The sequence below is a fragment of the Hypanus sabinus genome, chromosome 21 (assembly GCF_030144855.1).
Source record: "Hypanus sabinus isolate sHypSab1 chromosome 21, sHypSab1.hap1, whole genome shotgun sequence".
NCBI lineage: Eukaryota > Metazoa > Chordata > Chondrichthyes > Myliobatiformes > Dasyatidae > Hypanus > Hypanus sabinus.
The window spans coordinates 61,290,470-61,309,753 of record NC_082726.1 but is presented as its reverse complement, the minus strand read 5'-3'; the positions used below and the strand labels follow the sequence as shown (position 1 = coordinate 61,309,753).

The following is a 19,284-nucleotide window of genomic DNA, read 5'->3' as shown; positions in this document are numbered from 1 at the left end:
GGGGATCTCATAGAAACATTTTGAATGTTGAAAAGGTTAGACAGAGTAGATGTGGAAAGGCTGTTTCCCTTGGTGGGTGAGTCCAGGACAAGAGGTCACAGTCTTAGAATTAAAGGGTACCCATTTAAAACAGAGATGAGGAGAAATTTTTTTAGCTAGATGGTCATGGATTTATGGAATTCGTTTTAAAATGTCCCCAAAGCTCTTTACAGCCAATGAAGTATTTTTTGTTGTGTCATTGCTTTTTTGCTAAATTGAATTTAGCAGCTGATTTATGCATAGAATCTTCAAAATTGAGCAGATAATCCCGTCCTGATTAAGGGGCTCGGCCCAACACGTCGGCTGTTTACTCCTCTTCATTGATGCTGACTGGCCTGCTGAATTTCTCCGGCAGCATTATTGTCTGTTAATTTATTTGTGGTAGTATTACCTTAAGTGTTGTGTGTGTGAGTTATATGCGCTGTGTGGTTCACCTTGGCCCAGAGGAACGTTGTTTTACTTGTTGGTATAATGGTTGGATGACAAAACATAACATTGAACTTGAACTGCTCAAGCAGGTTACGTGGGGACAGAGAGACAGAGCTAATGTTTCCCATTGGATGGATGGTTCCTGCACAGCTGCTGTGTGTACTACTGAGTACTTCCAGCATTTTCTGTTTCATTTCAGCATTCCAAAATCTGCAAGATTTACTTTTTTGGACACACTGATTTTCAGAATTGTAGAATCAGACAACACGATTCAGCACCAGTCCATACTGAATATCAGCCTCCCATTTTCTCTAATCACAGCCTGATGCATTTTATCTGTCCCATGTTCCTACCAACTCCCTTCAACTTCTACCACTTAGCCACACACTGGAAACAACTTACAGTGGCCTTTTAACCCTCTGGCCTGCACAGGAGGTTGGGAAACCAGAGTACTCAGAGAAAACCACTTGGTTACGGGGGAACGTGCAAACTCCACGTCGACAATGCAGACCTCAAGATATACATGAGACAGTGTCTCTGCCAGCTGTGTCAGTTTATAAACAAGGGGTGTGGAATTTATATCACACAGGTTTACTCTACCTGTGACGAATGCAGCTTTTTTTTTAAAGTTGACCCACATCTTGCCTAGTTGAATGACATGGAAGCATTTTTACAAAGGACATTCCTGGAGCACGGGATGTTGGGAAAGACTCAATGCCATAGCTCGAATGGTTGACACTCTCAAATGAGGCCAGGGGTGAGTACACTGTAGAATGTGACAGAGTAGGGTAGCAGTTAGCACAATCACTTTACAGTGTCAATGATCAGCGATCGGTCTTTGATTCCCATTGCTGTCGGTAAGATGTTTGTATAAACTCCATTTCCAGAAAAGTTGGGACATTTAGAATTTGATGGCTGCAACACACTCAAAAAAAGTTGGGACAGAGGCATGTTTACCATTGTGTTACATCACCTTTCCTTTTAATAACACTTTTTAATCATTTTGGAACTGAGGATACTAATTGTAGTAGATTTGCAATTGGAAATTTTGTCCATTCTTGCTTGATATAAGACTTCAGCTGCTCAACAGTCTGTGGTCTCCGTTGTCTGATTCTCCTCTACATGATGTGCCATACATATTCAATAAGAGATAGATCTGGACTGGCAGCAGGCCAGTCAAGCACACGCACTCTGTATCTGCAAAGCCATGCTGTTGTAGCCTGTGCAGAATGTGGTCTGGCATTGTCCTGCTGAAATAAGCATGGACGTCCCGGGAAGAGACGTCGCCTTGATGGCAACATATGTCTCTCTAAAATCCTAATATACGCCTCAGAGTCAATGGTACCTTCACATACATGCAACTCACCCATGCTGTGGGCACTGATGCACCCCCATACCATCTCAGATGCTGGCTTTTGCACCTTACACTGATAACAATCAGGATGGTCATTTTCATCTTTGGCACGGAGAACTCGACATCCGTTTTTTCCGAAAACTAGCTGAAATGTGGACTCATCTGACCACAGCACACGGTTCCACAGTCTTTCGGTCCATCTGAGATGAGCTCAGGCCCAGAGAATTCGCCGGCATTTCTGCATAGAGTTGATGTATGGCTTCCTCCTTGCGTAATACAGTTTCAAGTTACATTTCTGGATGTAGTGACGGACTGTGTTAAGTGACAATGGTTTTCTGAAGTACTCCCGAGCCCAGGTGGCTATAATTGTCACAGTAGCATGACGGTTTCTTAAGCAGTGCCGCCTGAAGGCTCGAAGATCATGCGCATTCAACAGTGGTTTCCGACCTTGTCCTTTACGCACTGAGATGTCTCTGAATTCTCTGAATCTTTTCACAATATTACGTACTGCAGATGTTGCAAGACCTAAATTCTCTGCAATCTAGCGTTGGGAAATGTGAACTGACTAACAATTCTCTCACGAATTTTGGCACAAAGGGGTGAGCCACGACCCATCCTTGCTTGCAAAGACTGAGCCTTTGATGGACGCTACTTTTATACCCAGTCATGATACCTCTCCTGCTACCAATTAGCCTGCTTAATGTGGAGTCTTCCAAACCGGTGTTACTTGAATATTCTGTGCACTTTTCAATCTTATTTTGACTCTGTCCCAACTTTTGTTGAGTGTGTTGCAGCCATCAAATTCTAAATTTGTGTATATTTACAAAATACAATTAAGTTGATCAGTAAAACTATTGAAAATCTTTTCTTTGTACTTTTGTCAGTTAAATAAAGGTTCACGTGAATTAACATATCACAGATTTTTGTTTTTATTGCATTTTGGAAAATATCCCAACTTTTCTGGAAATGGAGTTTGTACGTTCTTCCTGTGAATGCATGTCTTTCCTCTGGGTCTTCAGTTTTCCCCCACATTCAAAAGATGCACAGTTAGGGTCACTGAATTGTAGGCATGCAGTGTTGGTGCCGGAGATGCGGTGACAATTGTGGGCTGTCTCCATCATCGACTTCACTGTAATTTTTGATTTTTTGACGTATATGTAAAAATCTAAAGCTAATCTTTATCTTCTCTCAGCAGTGGTGCTTTCCTTCAAGGACCCATTGCTGGTGCAGGATCCCTAATATTGTGGAGGCAACATTTGTCCCAAATGTGACAGACTGCCTCAGTGTGACTCGATCAAAACCCTGTGGATCATATGCCCTTGGCAAATTTCTGACTTTCAACAGTTTTCAAATATTAAACTTGCCAACATGTTAATGAGATTTATTTTCTTGCAGGCACACTCAATAAATCCATTAAATAATAACCATAACAGAATCAATGAAGGGCTGCACCAACTTGGGTGTTCAACCAGTGTGCAGATACAAAACGAATGAACAAACAAAAAAAGCCCCCACAAATAAATAAATAAATATCAAGAACGTGAGATGAAGAATCCCTGAAAGTGAGTTAATAGGTCAAGGGAACATTTCAATAATGGGGCAAGTGAAGTGGAGTGGTTATCCCCTTTGGTTCAAGAGCCTGATGGGTAAGGGGTAGTAACTGTTCCTGAACCTGGTAGCATGGGTCCTTACACTCCTGTAGCTCCTTCATGATGACAGCGGTGAGAATAGAACTATAAGGAGGTTGTCAAGACTCAAAAGACTGAGTTATGGACACAGGTTGAGCAGAGTGGGATTGTTCTCATTGGAGAATGATGGATAATCTTATAGAGATGTATGAGGGTCATAGATATGGTCAAATATAGGGTCTTTTTCCTAGAACTAAATCAATAACTAAAGGGCATAAATTTAAATGTGGGAAGGGAAAAGATTTAATAGGAACCTGAGGAGTAATGTTTTCATCCGGAGCATGGTGTATATATAGAGTACTGAAAGACTTCTGCACAATACTGTATTTGTCAACATGGAACGGAGAGGGCACAGGATGTTGGGAATAGTGAATGTGGAGTGTATTGTGGGGGAGGTGGGGGACAGGTGGCAGAGAAGGGATGCCAGAGATAGGGGATGGCACAGGTGCAGATACACCCAGCCCAAAGACACCAGGCAAGGTTATATGATTCCAAACAATTGGTTTACTGCTCATTACAAAATGCCTCTCTGGTGTTTTTCATTGCCTCCCCTCTTCCTTCCCCTTTTCCCAACCCATGACTTCCCTCTCCCTGCCCCCTTCCCATTTTCAGTCCACAATAGGGAGCCATGTCAGAATCAGGTTTATCATCACTCACATATGTCATGAAATTTGTTTTTATTAGTAGCAGTATTACAATGCAAAACAAAAAATTACCACAGTATGGTGCAAAAGTCTTAGACGTCCCTAGCTACAGTATGCTGAAGACTCTTGCACAGTACTGTATACGTTTAGGAAAAGTTTAGAGGGAATTGAGCCAAGCACAGGCAGTTGAGACCGACTAAGTTAGACATCTTGGCTGGCATGGACTTGTTGGGCCCAAGGGCCTATTTCCATGGGGTAGAACTCTACAATAATCCCATTTTATTCTCTCTGCACCACACCTGTCTCCATCTATGCCCACTACTTTTATCTACCTCTGATAATGGGGAATAATTTCAGGGGAAACAGCCTCACCCTCTCTAGTCTCTCCTCATTATTCAATTGTTCCATTTCAATGTTTATATTCAATACATGGAGCTCACGTACCTCAAAAGTGAACATTTGGAATATCTCGTAGTCAATGGCAGTTGAGTTCTCCACTATTATGGTGACCTGGGCTTCACTGAGGATGGTCTGTGGAATAACTCGGAATACTCCCCCATCGCCAACCAACGTGAGGCTAAATTGTGCATTTGCCCCCTGAAGCACAAATAAAGATTTATTACATTTGTTTGTTCCCCGTTACTTGGTGTAAAGATCCCTGTTCTCAAGAAAATGTTTGACCAAGTCTTTTCTTCTGTTGCTTTTTGGAATGGAGTAAGGTCTTCGGGACCTCTACATGTGTTTCATCAGAAGTGATAGTACAAGTTACAGTAAACACTGACATGAAATTATATCATATGTTTGCAAGATCTGACAAATCATTCAGTAAAACAACTTGATTAAGGAATAGGAACAGGTGGAAGACACTGATTCTGCATCCCTGTCTGACTCCTATGTTCTTTAGTTGCCTCATATCCAAGAATCTCAAACTCCTTGGAGATGCTGGAATCTGGAGCCAGAAACAAGCTACTGGAGGAATCAATGGGTCAGGCAGCACTTGTAGAGGGATATAGGCAGTCAACATTTCAGGTCAAGACCGTTCTACTCTACTTCCAGTCCAGATGAAGTGCCTTAATTCAAACTATTGACCAGCCACTTCCTTGGAAATGGGTAAGCAATTGATAGTTTGGGAAAAATTACCAGAAGTTAGAGAAATCAATGTTCATGCCATATTGATTTCTCTAACTTCTAGTATTTTTTCTCACTCTCCCTTCCCTTTTCTTCTATTCCCCACTCTGTCTTCTCTCTGACCTCTTCTCTTCACCTACCTATCACCCCCCTGGTGCCCCTCCTCCTTCCTTTTCACCCATTATCTATTCTCCTCACCTATCAGATTCTTCTTCAGCCCTTTACTACCAATCACCTCCCAGCTTCTTACTTCATCTCCCTCCCCCACACATTTGGCTTTACCTATCACTTTTCTAGCTTGTACTCCTTTCCCTCCCCCACCCTCTTATTGTGCTTCTAACCCCCTTCCTTTCCAGACCTGATGAAGGGTCTTGGCCCGAAATGCTAACTGTTTATTTCTTTCCACAGATTCTGCCTGACCTGCTGAGTTCCTCCAGCATTTTGTGTGTGTTGCCCTGGATTTCCAGCATCTGCAGAATCTCATGTGTTCATGATTTGCTGCCCATTTCCCACCACTGATGCATATTCAATTGTAACAGGAGAAGTTTGTAGCAGTGCATGGATGAGAGGAGTATTGAGGACTATGGTCCTAGGTCAGGAAGATGGGACTAGGCAGAAAACCAGGTGCATTTCCTTTGAGAAGAATCTAGCAAGAACTATCATGGTCATGGAAAGACCATGATCATCCACGTCAAACAACACGGCACATGATGAATAAATGATTTGATCTGTATGTTCAGTATGTATGACAAGCTATTGACTCAGTCTCGGTAAATGCAACAGTAGTAAACCAACACCAACAGGGCCAACCTGATCAGAATCATTCACTGTGATTTTCAGACCACGCAGTATCTCTCCCGCAGGTGGATGTTCCTGCATCGTGATCTCAAATTGTGACTGGGGTCCATGTTCACCATAGAAGGTGGGCCGATGATTGTTGAGATCGACCACTTGGATTGTCACCATGGCTGTCATAAACACTGGTGTATCGACATCTGGGTCAACTTCTGAGGCCTTGTACAAAGAAAGGTTAGATTTTTAATGAGTTCCAGCTGTGTGAACACATTTTGATGTTGTGTAACAGTGTGTTAAGTACTGGTGATTGGACTGTGGAACAGACTGATAAATGAAATGAAGAGTGAACCTGTTGTTGCCTGACTGTCTCCGGTGCTCTGTCATGGAAGACACAAGTTAGAGAACCTCGTTTAGCAGTGACCTATCAGTGGAGGTGATAACATCAAACTACTGTACCTTGGGTTTTGCCAAGTCAAACCAACCTGGAACCTATTTTATGAATAGTGGGGCACTAGAAAGTGTAATGGAACAGAGGGATCAAACTGCTACTTCTCTCCCTGTGAGGAACAGTGCCAGCTCTGGATGAAGCCATGGGGTGTGTGGATTACACAGATGAGTGCTTGTCCTATTACTATGTAGGGCCAACCTGATTGGAATCATTCAGCGATTTTTCAGACCACACAGTATCTCTCCAGCAAGTGGAGGACCAACAAATGATCCTCTCTCTTTGGAAACAAGTCAGACACCTGGACTATTAAAGTGTGTCCTGCAAGAGGATCACAACCTTGTCATTGGGTTTGGAGGCTTGTGTGCCTCAATGACCTGAAGAGCCATGTTGGCTGGAGTCAGAGCCTCGTGCTTTGGCTCTTGGTAGGGTCACTCATATTGCGTGGATATTGGGTACAAGTTGATTAGGGAGTTAACATTGGCATGTGCTAAAGGTAATGTAGTCGTTATGGTCAACATGCAGGTGAACTGGGAGAATCAGGTAGGTGCTGGACCCCAGGATAGGGAGTTTGTGGAGTGTCTAAGGGATGTATTTTTGGAACAGCTTGTGCTTGAGCCAACCAGGAACGAGGCTATTTTGGACTTGGTGATGTGTAATGAACAGGAATTGATAAGTGATCTTGAAGTAAAGGAGCCATTAGGAAGTAGTGATCATAACATGATAAGTTTTTATCTACAATTTGAGAGGGATAAGGGCAGATCAGAGGTGTCAGTATTGCAATTAAATAAAGGAGACTACGGAGCCATGAGGGAAGAGCTGGCCAAAGTTAAATGGGCAGATGCCCTGGCAGGAAAGACAGTGGATCAGCAGTGGCAGATATTCTTGGGCATAATACAAAAGATGCAAAAGCAGTTCATTCCAATGAGAAGGAAGGATTCAAAGAGGGGGAAGGGCCACAGTGGTTGACAAAGGAAGTCAGAGATTGTATAGCATTAAAGAAAAAGAAGTATGACAGGGCTAAGATGAGTGGGAATACAGATGATTGGGAAAGTTTTAAGGAGCAGCAGATCTTAACTAAAAAAGCAATACGGAGAGAAAAAATCAGGTATGAGCTCAGTCTAGCCAGGAATATAAAAGGGGATAGCAAAAGCTTTTTTAGCTATGTGAAGAGAAAGAAGATAGTTAAGAACAATGTTGGCCCCTTGAAGAATGAATTGGGAGAAATTGTTATGGGAAACAGGGAAATGGCAACAGAATTTAATGCGTACTTTAGATCTGTCTTCACCAGGGAGGACACAAGCAATCTCCCAGATGTATGGATGGGCCAGGGTCATAAGATATCAGAGGAATTGAGACAGATTGACATTAGGAAAGAAACTGTGATGAGTAGACTGGTAGGACTGAAGGCTAATAAATCCCCGGGTCCAGATGGTCTGCATCCGAGGGTTCTAAAAGAGGTGGCTCAGGAAATTGAGGATACATTGGTAATCATTTTCCAATGTTCCTTAGATTCAGGATCAGTTCCTGAAGGTTGGAGAGTGGCTAATGTTATCCCACTTTTCAAGAAGGGAGGGAAGGAGAAAACGGAGAACTATCGCCTTGTTAGCCTAACGTCAGTCGTGGGGAAGATGCTTGAGTCCATTATTAAGGACGAAATAGTGGCAGATCTAGATGGCAGAAATAGGATTAGGCCGAGCCAGCATGGATTTACCAAGGGCAAATCATGCTTGACTAATCTGTTGGAGTTTTTTGAGGGTGTAACAAGGATGTTAGACGAGGGTAAGCCAGTGGATGTTGTATACCTAGATTTTCAGAAGGCATTCGATAAGGTGCCACATAGGAGATTGGTGAGTAAAATCAGAGCTCATGGCATTGGGGGCAGGGTTTCAACATGGATAGAAAACTGGTTGGCAGATAGAAAGCAAAGGGTAGCAGTGAATGGGTGTTTCTCGGACTGGCTGGAGGTGACTAGTGGGGTACCACAGGGCTCTGTATTGGGACCACAGCTCTTTACGATTTATGTCAATGATTTAGATGAGGGCATTGAAAACTATATCAGCAAGTTTGCTGACGATACTAAACTGGGTGGCAATGTGACATGCGAAGAGGACGTTAGGAGAATACAGGGAGACTTGGATAGGCTGGGTGAGTGGGCAGATACTTGGCAGATGTCATTCAATGTGAATAAATGTGAAGTTATCCACATTGGAAGCAGGAACAAGAGGGCAGAGTATTGTCTGAACGGTGTAGAGTTAGGTAAGGGAGAAATGCAAAGAGACCTAGGAGTCCTAGTTCACCAGTCAATGAAGGTGAATGAGCAAGTGTAACAGGCAGTGAAGAGGGCAAATGGAATGTTGGCCTTTATTACAAGGGGAATTGAATACAAGAGCAAGGATGTCCTTTTGCATTTGTACAGGGCCCTGGTGAGACCACACCTGGAGTATTGTGTACAGTTTTGGTCTCCAGGTTTAAGGAAGGACATTCTGGCAGTTGAGGAAGTGCAGCGTAGATTCACTAGGTTGATTCCTGGGATGGCAGGGCTGTCTTACGCAGAGAGATTGGAGAGATTGGGCTTGTACATGCTGGAATTGAGGAGATTGAGAGGGGATCTGATTGAAACGTTTAAGATAATTAAAGGATTTGATAGGATTGAGGCAGGAAATATGTTCCAGATGTTGGGAGAGTCCAGTACCAGAGGGCATGGATTGAGAATAAGAGGTCAGTTATTTAAAACAGAGTTGAGGAAGAGCTTCTTCTCCCAGAGAGTTGTGCAGGTGTGGAATGCACTACCTCAGAAGACGGTGGAGGCCAATTCTCTGGATGCTTTCAAGAAGGAGCTGGATAGATATCTGATGGATAGGGGAATCAAGGGATATGGGGACAAGGCAGGGACTGGGTATTGATAGTGAATGATCAGCCATGATCTCAGAATGGCGGTGCAGACTTGAGGGGCCGAATGGTCTACTTCTGCACCTATTGTCTATTGTCTCATGCCAAACAGGTCAAAGGGTAGAGGCCAGACTAAGAATGGTCTACCAGTACTCCAAGTTTGGGGGTTCAGTGCAGGGCTAACAACTCTGACTGGTCAAAAACAATTGTTAAGGAAATGGTAATAAAGAATCCTTCTATATCTGTATCTGACTGATGACCCTGAACCACAGCTGGGGCACAATAGAGAAGATGGCCAAGGACAGACAGAGAGAGAGACGAGCGTTCACTGCTGCCCTATATGGCAGAAGTTAATGAGCAGTAATAAAGTGTGTCAATTCTGCAACTAACTAAAGGTTCCATCGCCACAGCTGTGGGTCTGAACAATAAACTATTTTATACCATAAAAATGACAATATTGAACTGTCAATCTGTGGAGAGAGAAAGTTACTGACTTATTTTTTAATTATATTATCTCTTGCATAATTTATGTGTTTTTCTTGAGATTATTGTTTTTCCGATGCTATGTACTTGTGATATTGCTGAAAGGAAGTTTCCATTGCAACAGTGCATATACAGTACGTGTTTGAACATAAGGAAATTATGCCAGATTTCAACCAAATGTGACTTTGAGTATCCAGGGAGATTTAGAAATATTTCTGTAATATTACATTCAAATGGATGAACCAGTCAGTATCGGATCAAAACTATATTTTAAGTATAACATCAGCGCTAATTTTGACTCACCTGAATTAATAACTTGTAAACATCCTTCTGAAGTTGTTCTGTAGTTTTCAGAAGTGTAAAGACCCCATTTGTACTATTTATTTCAAAGGAACCATCATTTCCTGATAACAAACAGCAAGATAAAAATTAACTGTACCCAGACAGAGTGAAGGAGGATGAAAAGTGACTTGGTAGAGATGTATAAGATGATAAGAGGCATGGAGAGCCAGCATGTTTTTCCCAGGACAGAAATAGTTAATACAAGGGGGTTTAATTTTAAGGTGCTTGGAGGAGAGTACTGTATAGTGGAGAGGATGTCAGAAATAGATTTTCACAAATGGAATGCATTGCCAGGGCTAATGGTAAAGTAAGATACACTAGGGATACATAAGAGACTGTTAGGTAAGCACATGGATGAAATAAAAGTGGAGGGTTTTGTGGGAAGGAAGGGTCAGTTTGAGCTTGAAGTAGGTTAAAAGGCTGGTAAATACAGTACCATGGACCATGTACTGCTTTAAGTTCTATGTCCAAATCATTGTTAACTACAGTACTGAAATACAATTGTATTTTTTTTGCTTACCATGTGCAATTGAGTAATGGATTGGATTTGGGTTTCCACGGTCTCCATCGTAAGCCACCACACTAAATATTTCTGAACCCTGGAAGGAAAATTAAAATACAGTTTGTAAGCTATTTGAATGGCACGATGTTCCTTTACTTTTATGGTTAAAATGTGAGCTTTTTTTTACTGCATCCCACACAAGATGCTGGAGGAAGTCATCAAGTCAGGCATCATCGATGGAAATGAATAAACAGTTAATGTTTCAGGCCGAGATCCTTCAACAGTCCTGGAAAGCAAGGGGAATGATGTCACAATAAAGAGGTGGCAGGAGGGGAAGGAGGGCAAGCTAGAATGTGACAGGAGAAGCCAGGTGGGTGGGGGGGGGGGGATGAAAAAGCTGAGAGGTAATGTGGGAAAGGTAAAGGGCTGGAGAAGAAGGAATCAGATAGGAGAAGAGAGTGGATCCCAAGAAAAAGGAAAGGAGGAGGGGCACCAGGGGGAGGTGATAGGCGGGTGAGGACTAGAGGTAGGAAGCCAGAAGGGTAAGAGGGAAGGGGGAGGGGAAACATTACCAGAAGTAGGAGTAATCAATTTCATGTCATCAGGTGATGGCTACCTAGACAGAATATGAGATGTTACTCTTCCAACTTGAGACTGGCCTCATTGTGGCAGAAGAGAGGCCATGGACTGAATGGGAATGGGGAATGGTTGGCCGGGACCAGGAAAATGTGTGTTACTTACATAGAAACATAGAAACATAGAAAATAGGTGCAGGAGTAGGCCATTTGGCCCTTCGAGCCTGTACCGCCATTCAGTATGATTGTGTCTGATCATCCAACTCAGAACCCTGTACCTGTTTTCTCTCCATACCCCCTGATCCCTTTAGCCACAAGGGCCATATCTAACTTCCTCTTAAATATAGCCAATGAACTGGCCTCAACTGCTTCCTGTGGCAAAGAATTCCACAGATTCACCACTCTCTGTGTGAAGAAGTTTTTCCTCATCTCGGTCCTAAAAGGCTTCCCCTTTATCCTTAAACTGTGACACCTCATTCTAGACTTCCCCAACATTGGAAACAATCTTTCTGCATCTAGCCTGTCCATCCCTTTAGAATTTTATACGTTTCAATAAGATCCCCCCTCAATCTTCTAAATTCCAGTGAGTATAAGCCTAGTCGATCCAGTCTTTCTTCATATGAAAGTCCTGCCATCCCAGGAATCAATCTGGTGAACCTTCTTTGTACTCCCTCTATGGCAAGAATGTCTTTCCTCAGATTAGGGGACCAAAACTGCACACAATACTCTAGGTGTGGTCTCACCAAGGCCTTGTACAACTGCAATAGAACATCCCTGCTCCTGTACTCAAATCCTTTTGCTATGAATGCCAACATACCATTTGCCTTTTTCACCACTGGCTGTACCTGCATGCCCACCTTCAATGACTGGTGTACAATGACACCCAGGTCTCATTGCTTCTCCTCTTTTCCTAATTGGCCACCATTCAGATAATAATCTGTTTTCCTGTTCTTGCAACCAAAGTGGATAACCTCACATTTATCCACATTAAATTGCATCTGCCATGAATTTGCCCACTCACCTAACCTATCCAAGTCACCCTGCATCCTCTTAGCATCCTTCTCACAGCTAACACCGCCGCCCAGCTTTGTGTCATCCGCAAACTTGGAGATGCTGCATTTAATTCCCTCATCTAAATCATTAATATATATTGTAAACAACTGGGGTCCCAGCACTGAGCCTTGTGGTACCCCACTAGTCACTGCCTGCCATTCTGAAAAGGTCCCGTTTACTCCCACTCTTTGCTTCCTGTCTGCCAACCAATTCTCTATCCACATCAATACCATACCCCCAAAACCGTCTGCTTTAAGTTTGCACACTAATCTCCTGTGTGGGACCTTGTCAAAAGCCTTTTGAAAATCTAAATATACCACATCCACTGGCTCTCCCCTATCCACTCTACTAGTTACATCTTCAAAAAATTCTATAAGATTCGTCAGACATGATTTTCCTTTCACAAATCCATGCTGCCTTTGTCCGATGATTTCACCTCTTTCCAAATGTGCCGTTATCACATCTTTGATAACCGAATCTAGCATTTTCCCCACCACCGATGTCAGACTCACCGGTCTATAATTCCCTGGTTTTTCTCTCCTTCCTTTTTTAAAAAGTGGGGTTACATTAGCCACCTTCCAATGCTCAGGAACTAATCCAGAATCTAAGGAGTTTGAAAAATTATCACTAATGCATCTACTATTTCTTGGGCTACTTCCTTACACACTCTGGGATGCAGACCATCTGGCCCTGGGGATTTATCTGCCTTTAATCCCTTCAATTTCCCTACTAACATGTATTTTCCTCAGTTCCTCCATTTCACTAGACCCTCGGTTCCTTACTATTTCCGGAAGATTATATATGTCCTCCTTAGTGAAGACAGAACCAAAGTAGTTGTTCAATTGTCTGCCATGTCTTTGTTCTCTATGATCAATTCACCTGTTTCTGACTGTAAAGGACCTACATTTGTCTTGACCAATCTTTTTCTTTTCACATATCTATAAAAGCTTTTACGGTCAGTTTTTATGTTCCCTGCCAGATTTCTCTCATAATCTTTTTTCCCTTTCCTAATTAAGCCCTTTGTCGTCCTCTGCTGGTCTCTGAATTTCTCCCAGTCCTCAGGTGTACCGCTTTTTTTTGCTAATTTATATGTTTCTTCTTTGGACTTGATACTATCCCTAATTTCCCTTGTCAGCCGCAGGTGCACTACCTTCCCTGGTTTATTCTTTTGCCAGACTGGGATGAACAATTGTTGTAGTTCATCCATGCGATCTTTAAATGCTTGCCATTGCATATCCACCGTCAACTCTTGAAGTATCATTTGCCAGTCTATCTTAGCTAATTCACGTCTCATACCTTCAAAGTTAACCTTCTTTAAGTTCAGAACCTTTGTTTCTGAATTAACTATGTCACTCTCCATCTTAATGAAGAATTCCACCATATTATGGTCACTCTTACCCAAGGGGCCTCACATGACAAGATTGCTATCTAACCCTTCCTCATTGCTCAATACCCAATCTAGAATGGCCTGCTCTCTTGTTGGTTCCTTGACATGTTAGTTCAGAAAACCATCCCGCATACATTCCAAGAAATCCTCTTCCTCAGCACTCTTACTTCTAATTAATATATTTTGTTTTTACCAGATGTTTGTTAAACTACCTTAATGCACCAGTAAGTTACCATTAACCCCAATGTTTTTATTAGATTAGATCTTTGATTAGTATATTAGATCTATTACTACTCTGGCTTTTAGAATTACTGGTTTCCAACAGAAATCAAATTTGATCAAATGATACTTTTATTTGGAGCTTTGAGATATTTGTTTTCATGTACAAACTTTGTATATAAGACCATAAGATTTAGAAGCAGAACTAGGCCATTCAGCCCATTGTGTCTGCCACCATTCAATCATGGCTGGTTTATTTCCCCTCTCATCTCCATTCTCCAGCCTTCTCCCTGTGACCTTTGGTGCTCTCACAAATCAAAACCTTCTGCTTTAAATATACCCAATGATTTAGCCTCCACATGCATCTACAGCAACAAATTCCACAGCTTCATCACCATTTGGTTGAAGAAATTCCTCTTCAGCTCTGTTTTAAAGAGGTGTTCTTCTATCCTGAGGCTGTGCCCTCTGGTCCTAGATTCTCACATTATTGGAAACAGCCTCTCCAAGCCCGTTCAATCTAGGGCTTTCAATATTTAGTAGGTTTCAATGAGAACCCCCTCATTCTTCTGAACTCCAGCCAGTACAGGGCTAGAACTAGCAAATGCTCCCATATGTTAACCCTTTCATTCCCAGGATCATTCTCATAAACCTCCGCTTAACACCTTCCAAGGCCAACACATTCTTTCTTAGACGTGGCATCAAAAAAACTCCCACAGTACTGCAGACATTGTCTGACGAATCTCTTATAAAGCCTTAGCATTACAACCTTGCTTCTGCCCAGAGACACTCTGTAGCACTTGCGGCAATCTCAGGAAGTTATGTGGTGTAGTTCAAGATTTACCACAGCCCTCTTCCTCTGGAAAGAGGGTTAAAGAGGTGTACACACAAGACCACAACAGTTATGGGCTGGGCTGACATACTTCCAGTTTCTAGTTACACCTGTAACCAAAAACAACAGAAAAAAACTTACACTCAGTGAGCACTTTATTAGGTACCCCTGTACACCTGCTCATAAATGCAAATAACTAAGCAACACACACAAGCATCTGCAGATCTTCTCTTGTTTGCCTATTATTGCAAATATCTAATCAGCCAATCATGTGTCAACAACTCAATACATATAAGCGTGCAGACATGGTCAAGAGGTTTAGTTGTTGTTCAGGCCAAACATCAGAATGGGGGAGAAATGTGATCTAAGTGACTTTGACTGTGGAATAATTGTTGGCGCCAAGTGGAGTGGTTTGAGTATCTCAGAAACTGCTGATCTGGGATTTTCACTCACAACAGTCTCTAGACCAGGGATTCCTAACTTTTTTTATGCCATGGACCTCCACCATTAACTGAGGTGTCTGTGATCCCAAGTTGGGAATCCCCTGCTCTACAGTTTATAGAGAACGATGCAAAAAACATGCAGTGAGCAGCAATTCTGTGGGCAAAAATGCCTTGTTAATGAGAAAGGTCAGAGGAGAACAGTCAGACTGATTCAAGCTGTCAAGAAGGCGACAGTAACTCAAATAGCCATGCGTTACAAAAGTGGTGTGCAGAAGAGCATCTCTGAATGCATAGCATAATGAACTTTGAAGTGGATGGGCTACAGTAACAGAAGACTACAAACATATACACAATGGACACTTCTTAGGTACAGCAAGTACCTAATTTAATGGCTACTGAGTGTATAAGCTACTAGATAATTTAGTCTCCATGGACTTCCTGTAGCAGTACGATATGTTTTGGGTTATCATGATGCTGTTTTCAATCAGTAGAAAAACACACCCTCATCATAAGAATTCTCCTTTAATTGGCTGAGAAAAAAACTGTAAAATCTCTCTTCAGCCAACCAGAAGACTTACATTATCTGAAGTACTGAGATTATGTTCGTTCATTTGTTGTGTTCCATGTCGTATGACAATGGGCAATCACGGTCTTCACATGACCATGATTGTTCTTGGCAAAAGTTTCTATAGAAACGGTTTGCCATTGCCTTCTTCTGGGCAAGAAGATGGGTGATCCCATCCATTATCAACGTTCTTCAGAGATTTCTACCTGATGTTACTGGTGACATAATCAGGACTTATTGATAAGCACCAGCTGCTCATACGACCATCCACCACCTGCTCCCATGGCTTCAGGTGACCCTGATCAGGGTGGGGGGGTGCAGGAAGGGCTAAGCTGTTACTACACCTTGCCCGAGGGTGACTTGTAGGCTCTTGGGTGGAAGGGGCACCTTACACCTCCTTTGGTAGAGATAATATCTCTCCCCCACCACCCATGAAGTTATGCAGGTGGAGATCTAATAGGAGTAGGCAAGAATGCAAGATAGAAAAAGACTAAATGAAAAAAAGAGAAACATGATAAAACTGTTGGAAAAAATATGGCCAGTGATATTATTTAGAACTTAATTACTATTATATTAGTAATTAAATATATTAGTAGAGCTTTTCAACCATCAAAAATCAGGAGTGTGATTAAATGGTTCCCACATGCTTGTATGAGTGCAGTTACCACAATACATGAGAAATTCAACTTAATCTAGGAAAGAGCAACCTACTTGATTGGTTCCCTCCAACACACTGAAAATTCACTCCTATCGCTGACCATGCCATGGTTCCTGTTGGCCGTTCCCCTTTAACACTTCTTTCTCCCTGATTATGCCCCAGTTTCAGTCAATTGCTGCTCGTTACCCAATTATCGAACATCTGGCTTTCATCAGAGACTGGGAAATAAATACCATGGTGACTCTATCACAGGTTGCCAGTTCGTTGGTCAATTCTCGTGTGATACTTCATTCCCTGTTCCGATTAAAACCGGCAGTTCTAAGTTCCGCTCTAGTTTCTGGAGAGTCCCGTCTGCTTGTCAAGATCCCTCTGGTTTCCTGCTCTACATTCAGGTCTACGCCAGCCTCCCCAACTGAGTTGACATGCCAGTGTCCTGTACTTGGGTTCTTCTCCGTCGCCCCCGTGTAACAGACCAATATATTTGCAATGAGAGCCATCTACGGAGTGCATTCTTGTCCTTCGATCAGTCTGCACCAAAAGGACCTTTCAGTCTTGACCATCAAGAAGGACTAAGGCAGCAAGCGCATAGGGCCACCACCACCAGGTCAGATGGGAAATACTTTTTCATCCCAACTTTGGGATTACCTTCACCAGAAAAACCACAGTGGCTCACTTTCACAAACTGAGTTAGAGATGGACAATCTACACGCTGTGAGTAACTGGGACAACAAATGGCTTACGGGTTCTGTGTCTTCATACACGTATCCATAATAGGGAACACCAGTAAACACAGGAGGGGTGTCCTGAACATCCACAACATTAATTGTTACAGTGGCAGTTGATGAGCGGATCTGATGCTTTCCTTTGTGTATCCCTCCACCATCCTGTAATACAAAGGTTCAGAGTGAATTTATTATCAAAGTACAGACCTGTCACCCTGAGATACATCTTCTCGTGGGCATATTCAATAAATCTATAGAGTGATAATCCTAACGGAACCAATGAAAGCCAACACCAACTTGGGTATTAAACCAATATGCAAAAGACACCAAACTGTGCAAATAAAAAAGAAAGAAATAATGATAATAAGTAAATAAGCAATAAATATTGAGAATTGAGGTGAAGAGTTCCTTGAAAGTGAGTCTATTGGTTGTGATAACATTTTAGTGAGGGGCAATTGAAATTATCCCCTCAGATTCAAGACCCTGATTGTTGAGGGGTAATAATTATTCCTGAACCTGGTGGTGTGGGTCTTGAGGCTCCTTTACCTTCTTCCTGATGGCAGCAGTGAGAAGTGAGGATATCCTGGGTTGTGGGGCCCCGCCAAGGTAGAACAAAGAAATACAATAGAATCAATGAAAACCTACATGCAAACAAAGACTGACAACAACCAATGTGCAAAAGAAAACAAACTATGCAAATACCAAAATAAATAAATATTGAAAATAATAATCAGTAAATAAATAATATTGAGAACATGAGTTGTAGAGTGAGCCCGTAGGTTGTGGAACCAGGTCAGTGCTGTGATGAGTGAAGTTATCCACGCTGATTCGGGTTGAAGGATAATAACTAGGACAACACGGTAGCATAGTGGTTAGCACAATGCTTTACAGTACAGGTGACCCGGGTTCAATTCCCATCAATGCCTGTAAGGAGTTGGTACGTTATCCCCGTGACTGAATGGGTTTCCTCCTGCATACTGGTTGGTAGGATAATTAGCCATTGTAAATTGTCCTGTGATTAGGCTAGGGTTAAATTGGGCGGTGCGACTGAAAGGACTGGAAGGGCCTATTCCACTAAAATCTCAATAAAATATAAAAAAACTAAGTATAAGTGTACAAGTAAGATCAAATTTGCATTACCTTGTGGACTTCAGAATTTTACTTTCTCCCAGTTGCTGTAAGGTCGTCAGCTTACCTTTGCAATAACAGTGACAAAGTGAGCCCGAGACTTCTCAAAATCTAAAGATGTGCTTGGCTTAACCCGGAGAATCCCACTGTATCGGTCAATGGAGAATTTGCTTCTGCGCATGTTCTGGGGGAGTCAGACAAAAAGGACCAAGAGCTTAGAGAGGAGGATCAAGAAAGAAATTCTAAACTGTTCAGTGAAGTGCAGGAAATGATAGTTTTAAAAGCAAAATAAAGTACTTAAAATAATATTATCATAAAGCAGAGAAAACATCTGAGACCAGAAAACGCTGTAAATGTTCAATAGAACAGTCAGCAAATGTGAAGAGAAAAACAGAGTCAATATTTTAAGGCACACCATCTACTACATCCACAAGATTTTAGGGCACCAAAAATATTAATTTTCCAGGTATTGTAGTGATTAGCATGACACTATCACAGCTTGGGGCATTAGAGTTCAGAGTTCAATTCTGGCATCATCTGTAAGGAGTCTGTACATCCGCCCAATGGAATGTGAGGGTTTTCCCCATTGCTCTGGTTTCCTCCCACAGTCCAAAGGTGCACCGGGTAGGTTAATTGGTCATTGTAAATTGTCCTGTGATAAGGTTAGGGTTAAATCAGGTCTGTTGGGGTTTGTGAGGTGGTATATCTCGAAGGGCTGGAAGGGCCCACTCCATGCTGGTGTCTCTAAATAAATAAAATTTCTTTAACAAATGTTGCCCGATCTTCTGAAGAACTCCAGCATTTTATCGGTTTACTTCATATTTCCAGCCTCTGGTTTGGTTTTGCCTTCTGACTAGAGGCAACAGAAATCTTGATGATTTCAAAATGAGAGCAGTGTTTTTCTAAATGCTTCCCTGTTGAGATGAATCCCATTTGTTCACTTATGCATAAAGTATGACCTGGC

General features: G+C 42.2%; 1 protein-coding gene across 1 annotated transcript in view; it reads right to left on the bottom strand.

Annotated features, from left to right (window-relative positions):
- The window catches only part of cdhr1a (cadherin-related family member 1a), a 66,389-nt gene that overhangs the window by 28,138 nt on the left and 18,967 nt on the right, over window positions 1-19,284 (bottom strand). Inside the window, exons 7-12 of the mRNA XM_059946694.1 lie at window positions 18,388-18,504; window positions 17,211-17,354; window positions 10,760-10,838; window positions 10,201-10,301; window positions 6,093-6,296; window positions 4,599-4,751 (exon numbers count right to left, since the gene is read on the bottom strand). Coding sequence (XP_059802677.1) covers window positions 4,599-4,751; window positions 6,093-6,296; window positions 10,201-10,301; window positions 10,760-10,838; window positions 17,211-17,354; window positions 18,388-18,504 — 798 coding nt within the window. The remainder of the gene's footprint in view (window positions 1-4,598; window positions 4,752-6,092; window positions 6,297-10,200; window positions 10,302-10,759; window positions 10,839-17,210; window positions 17,355-18,387; window positions 18,505-19,284) is intronic.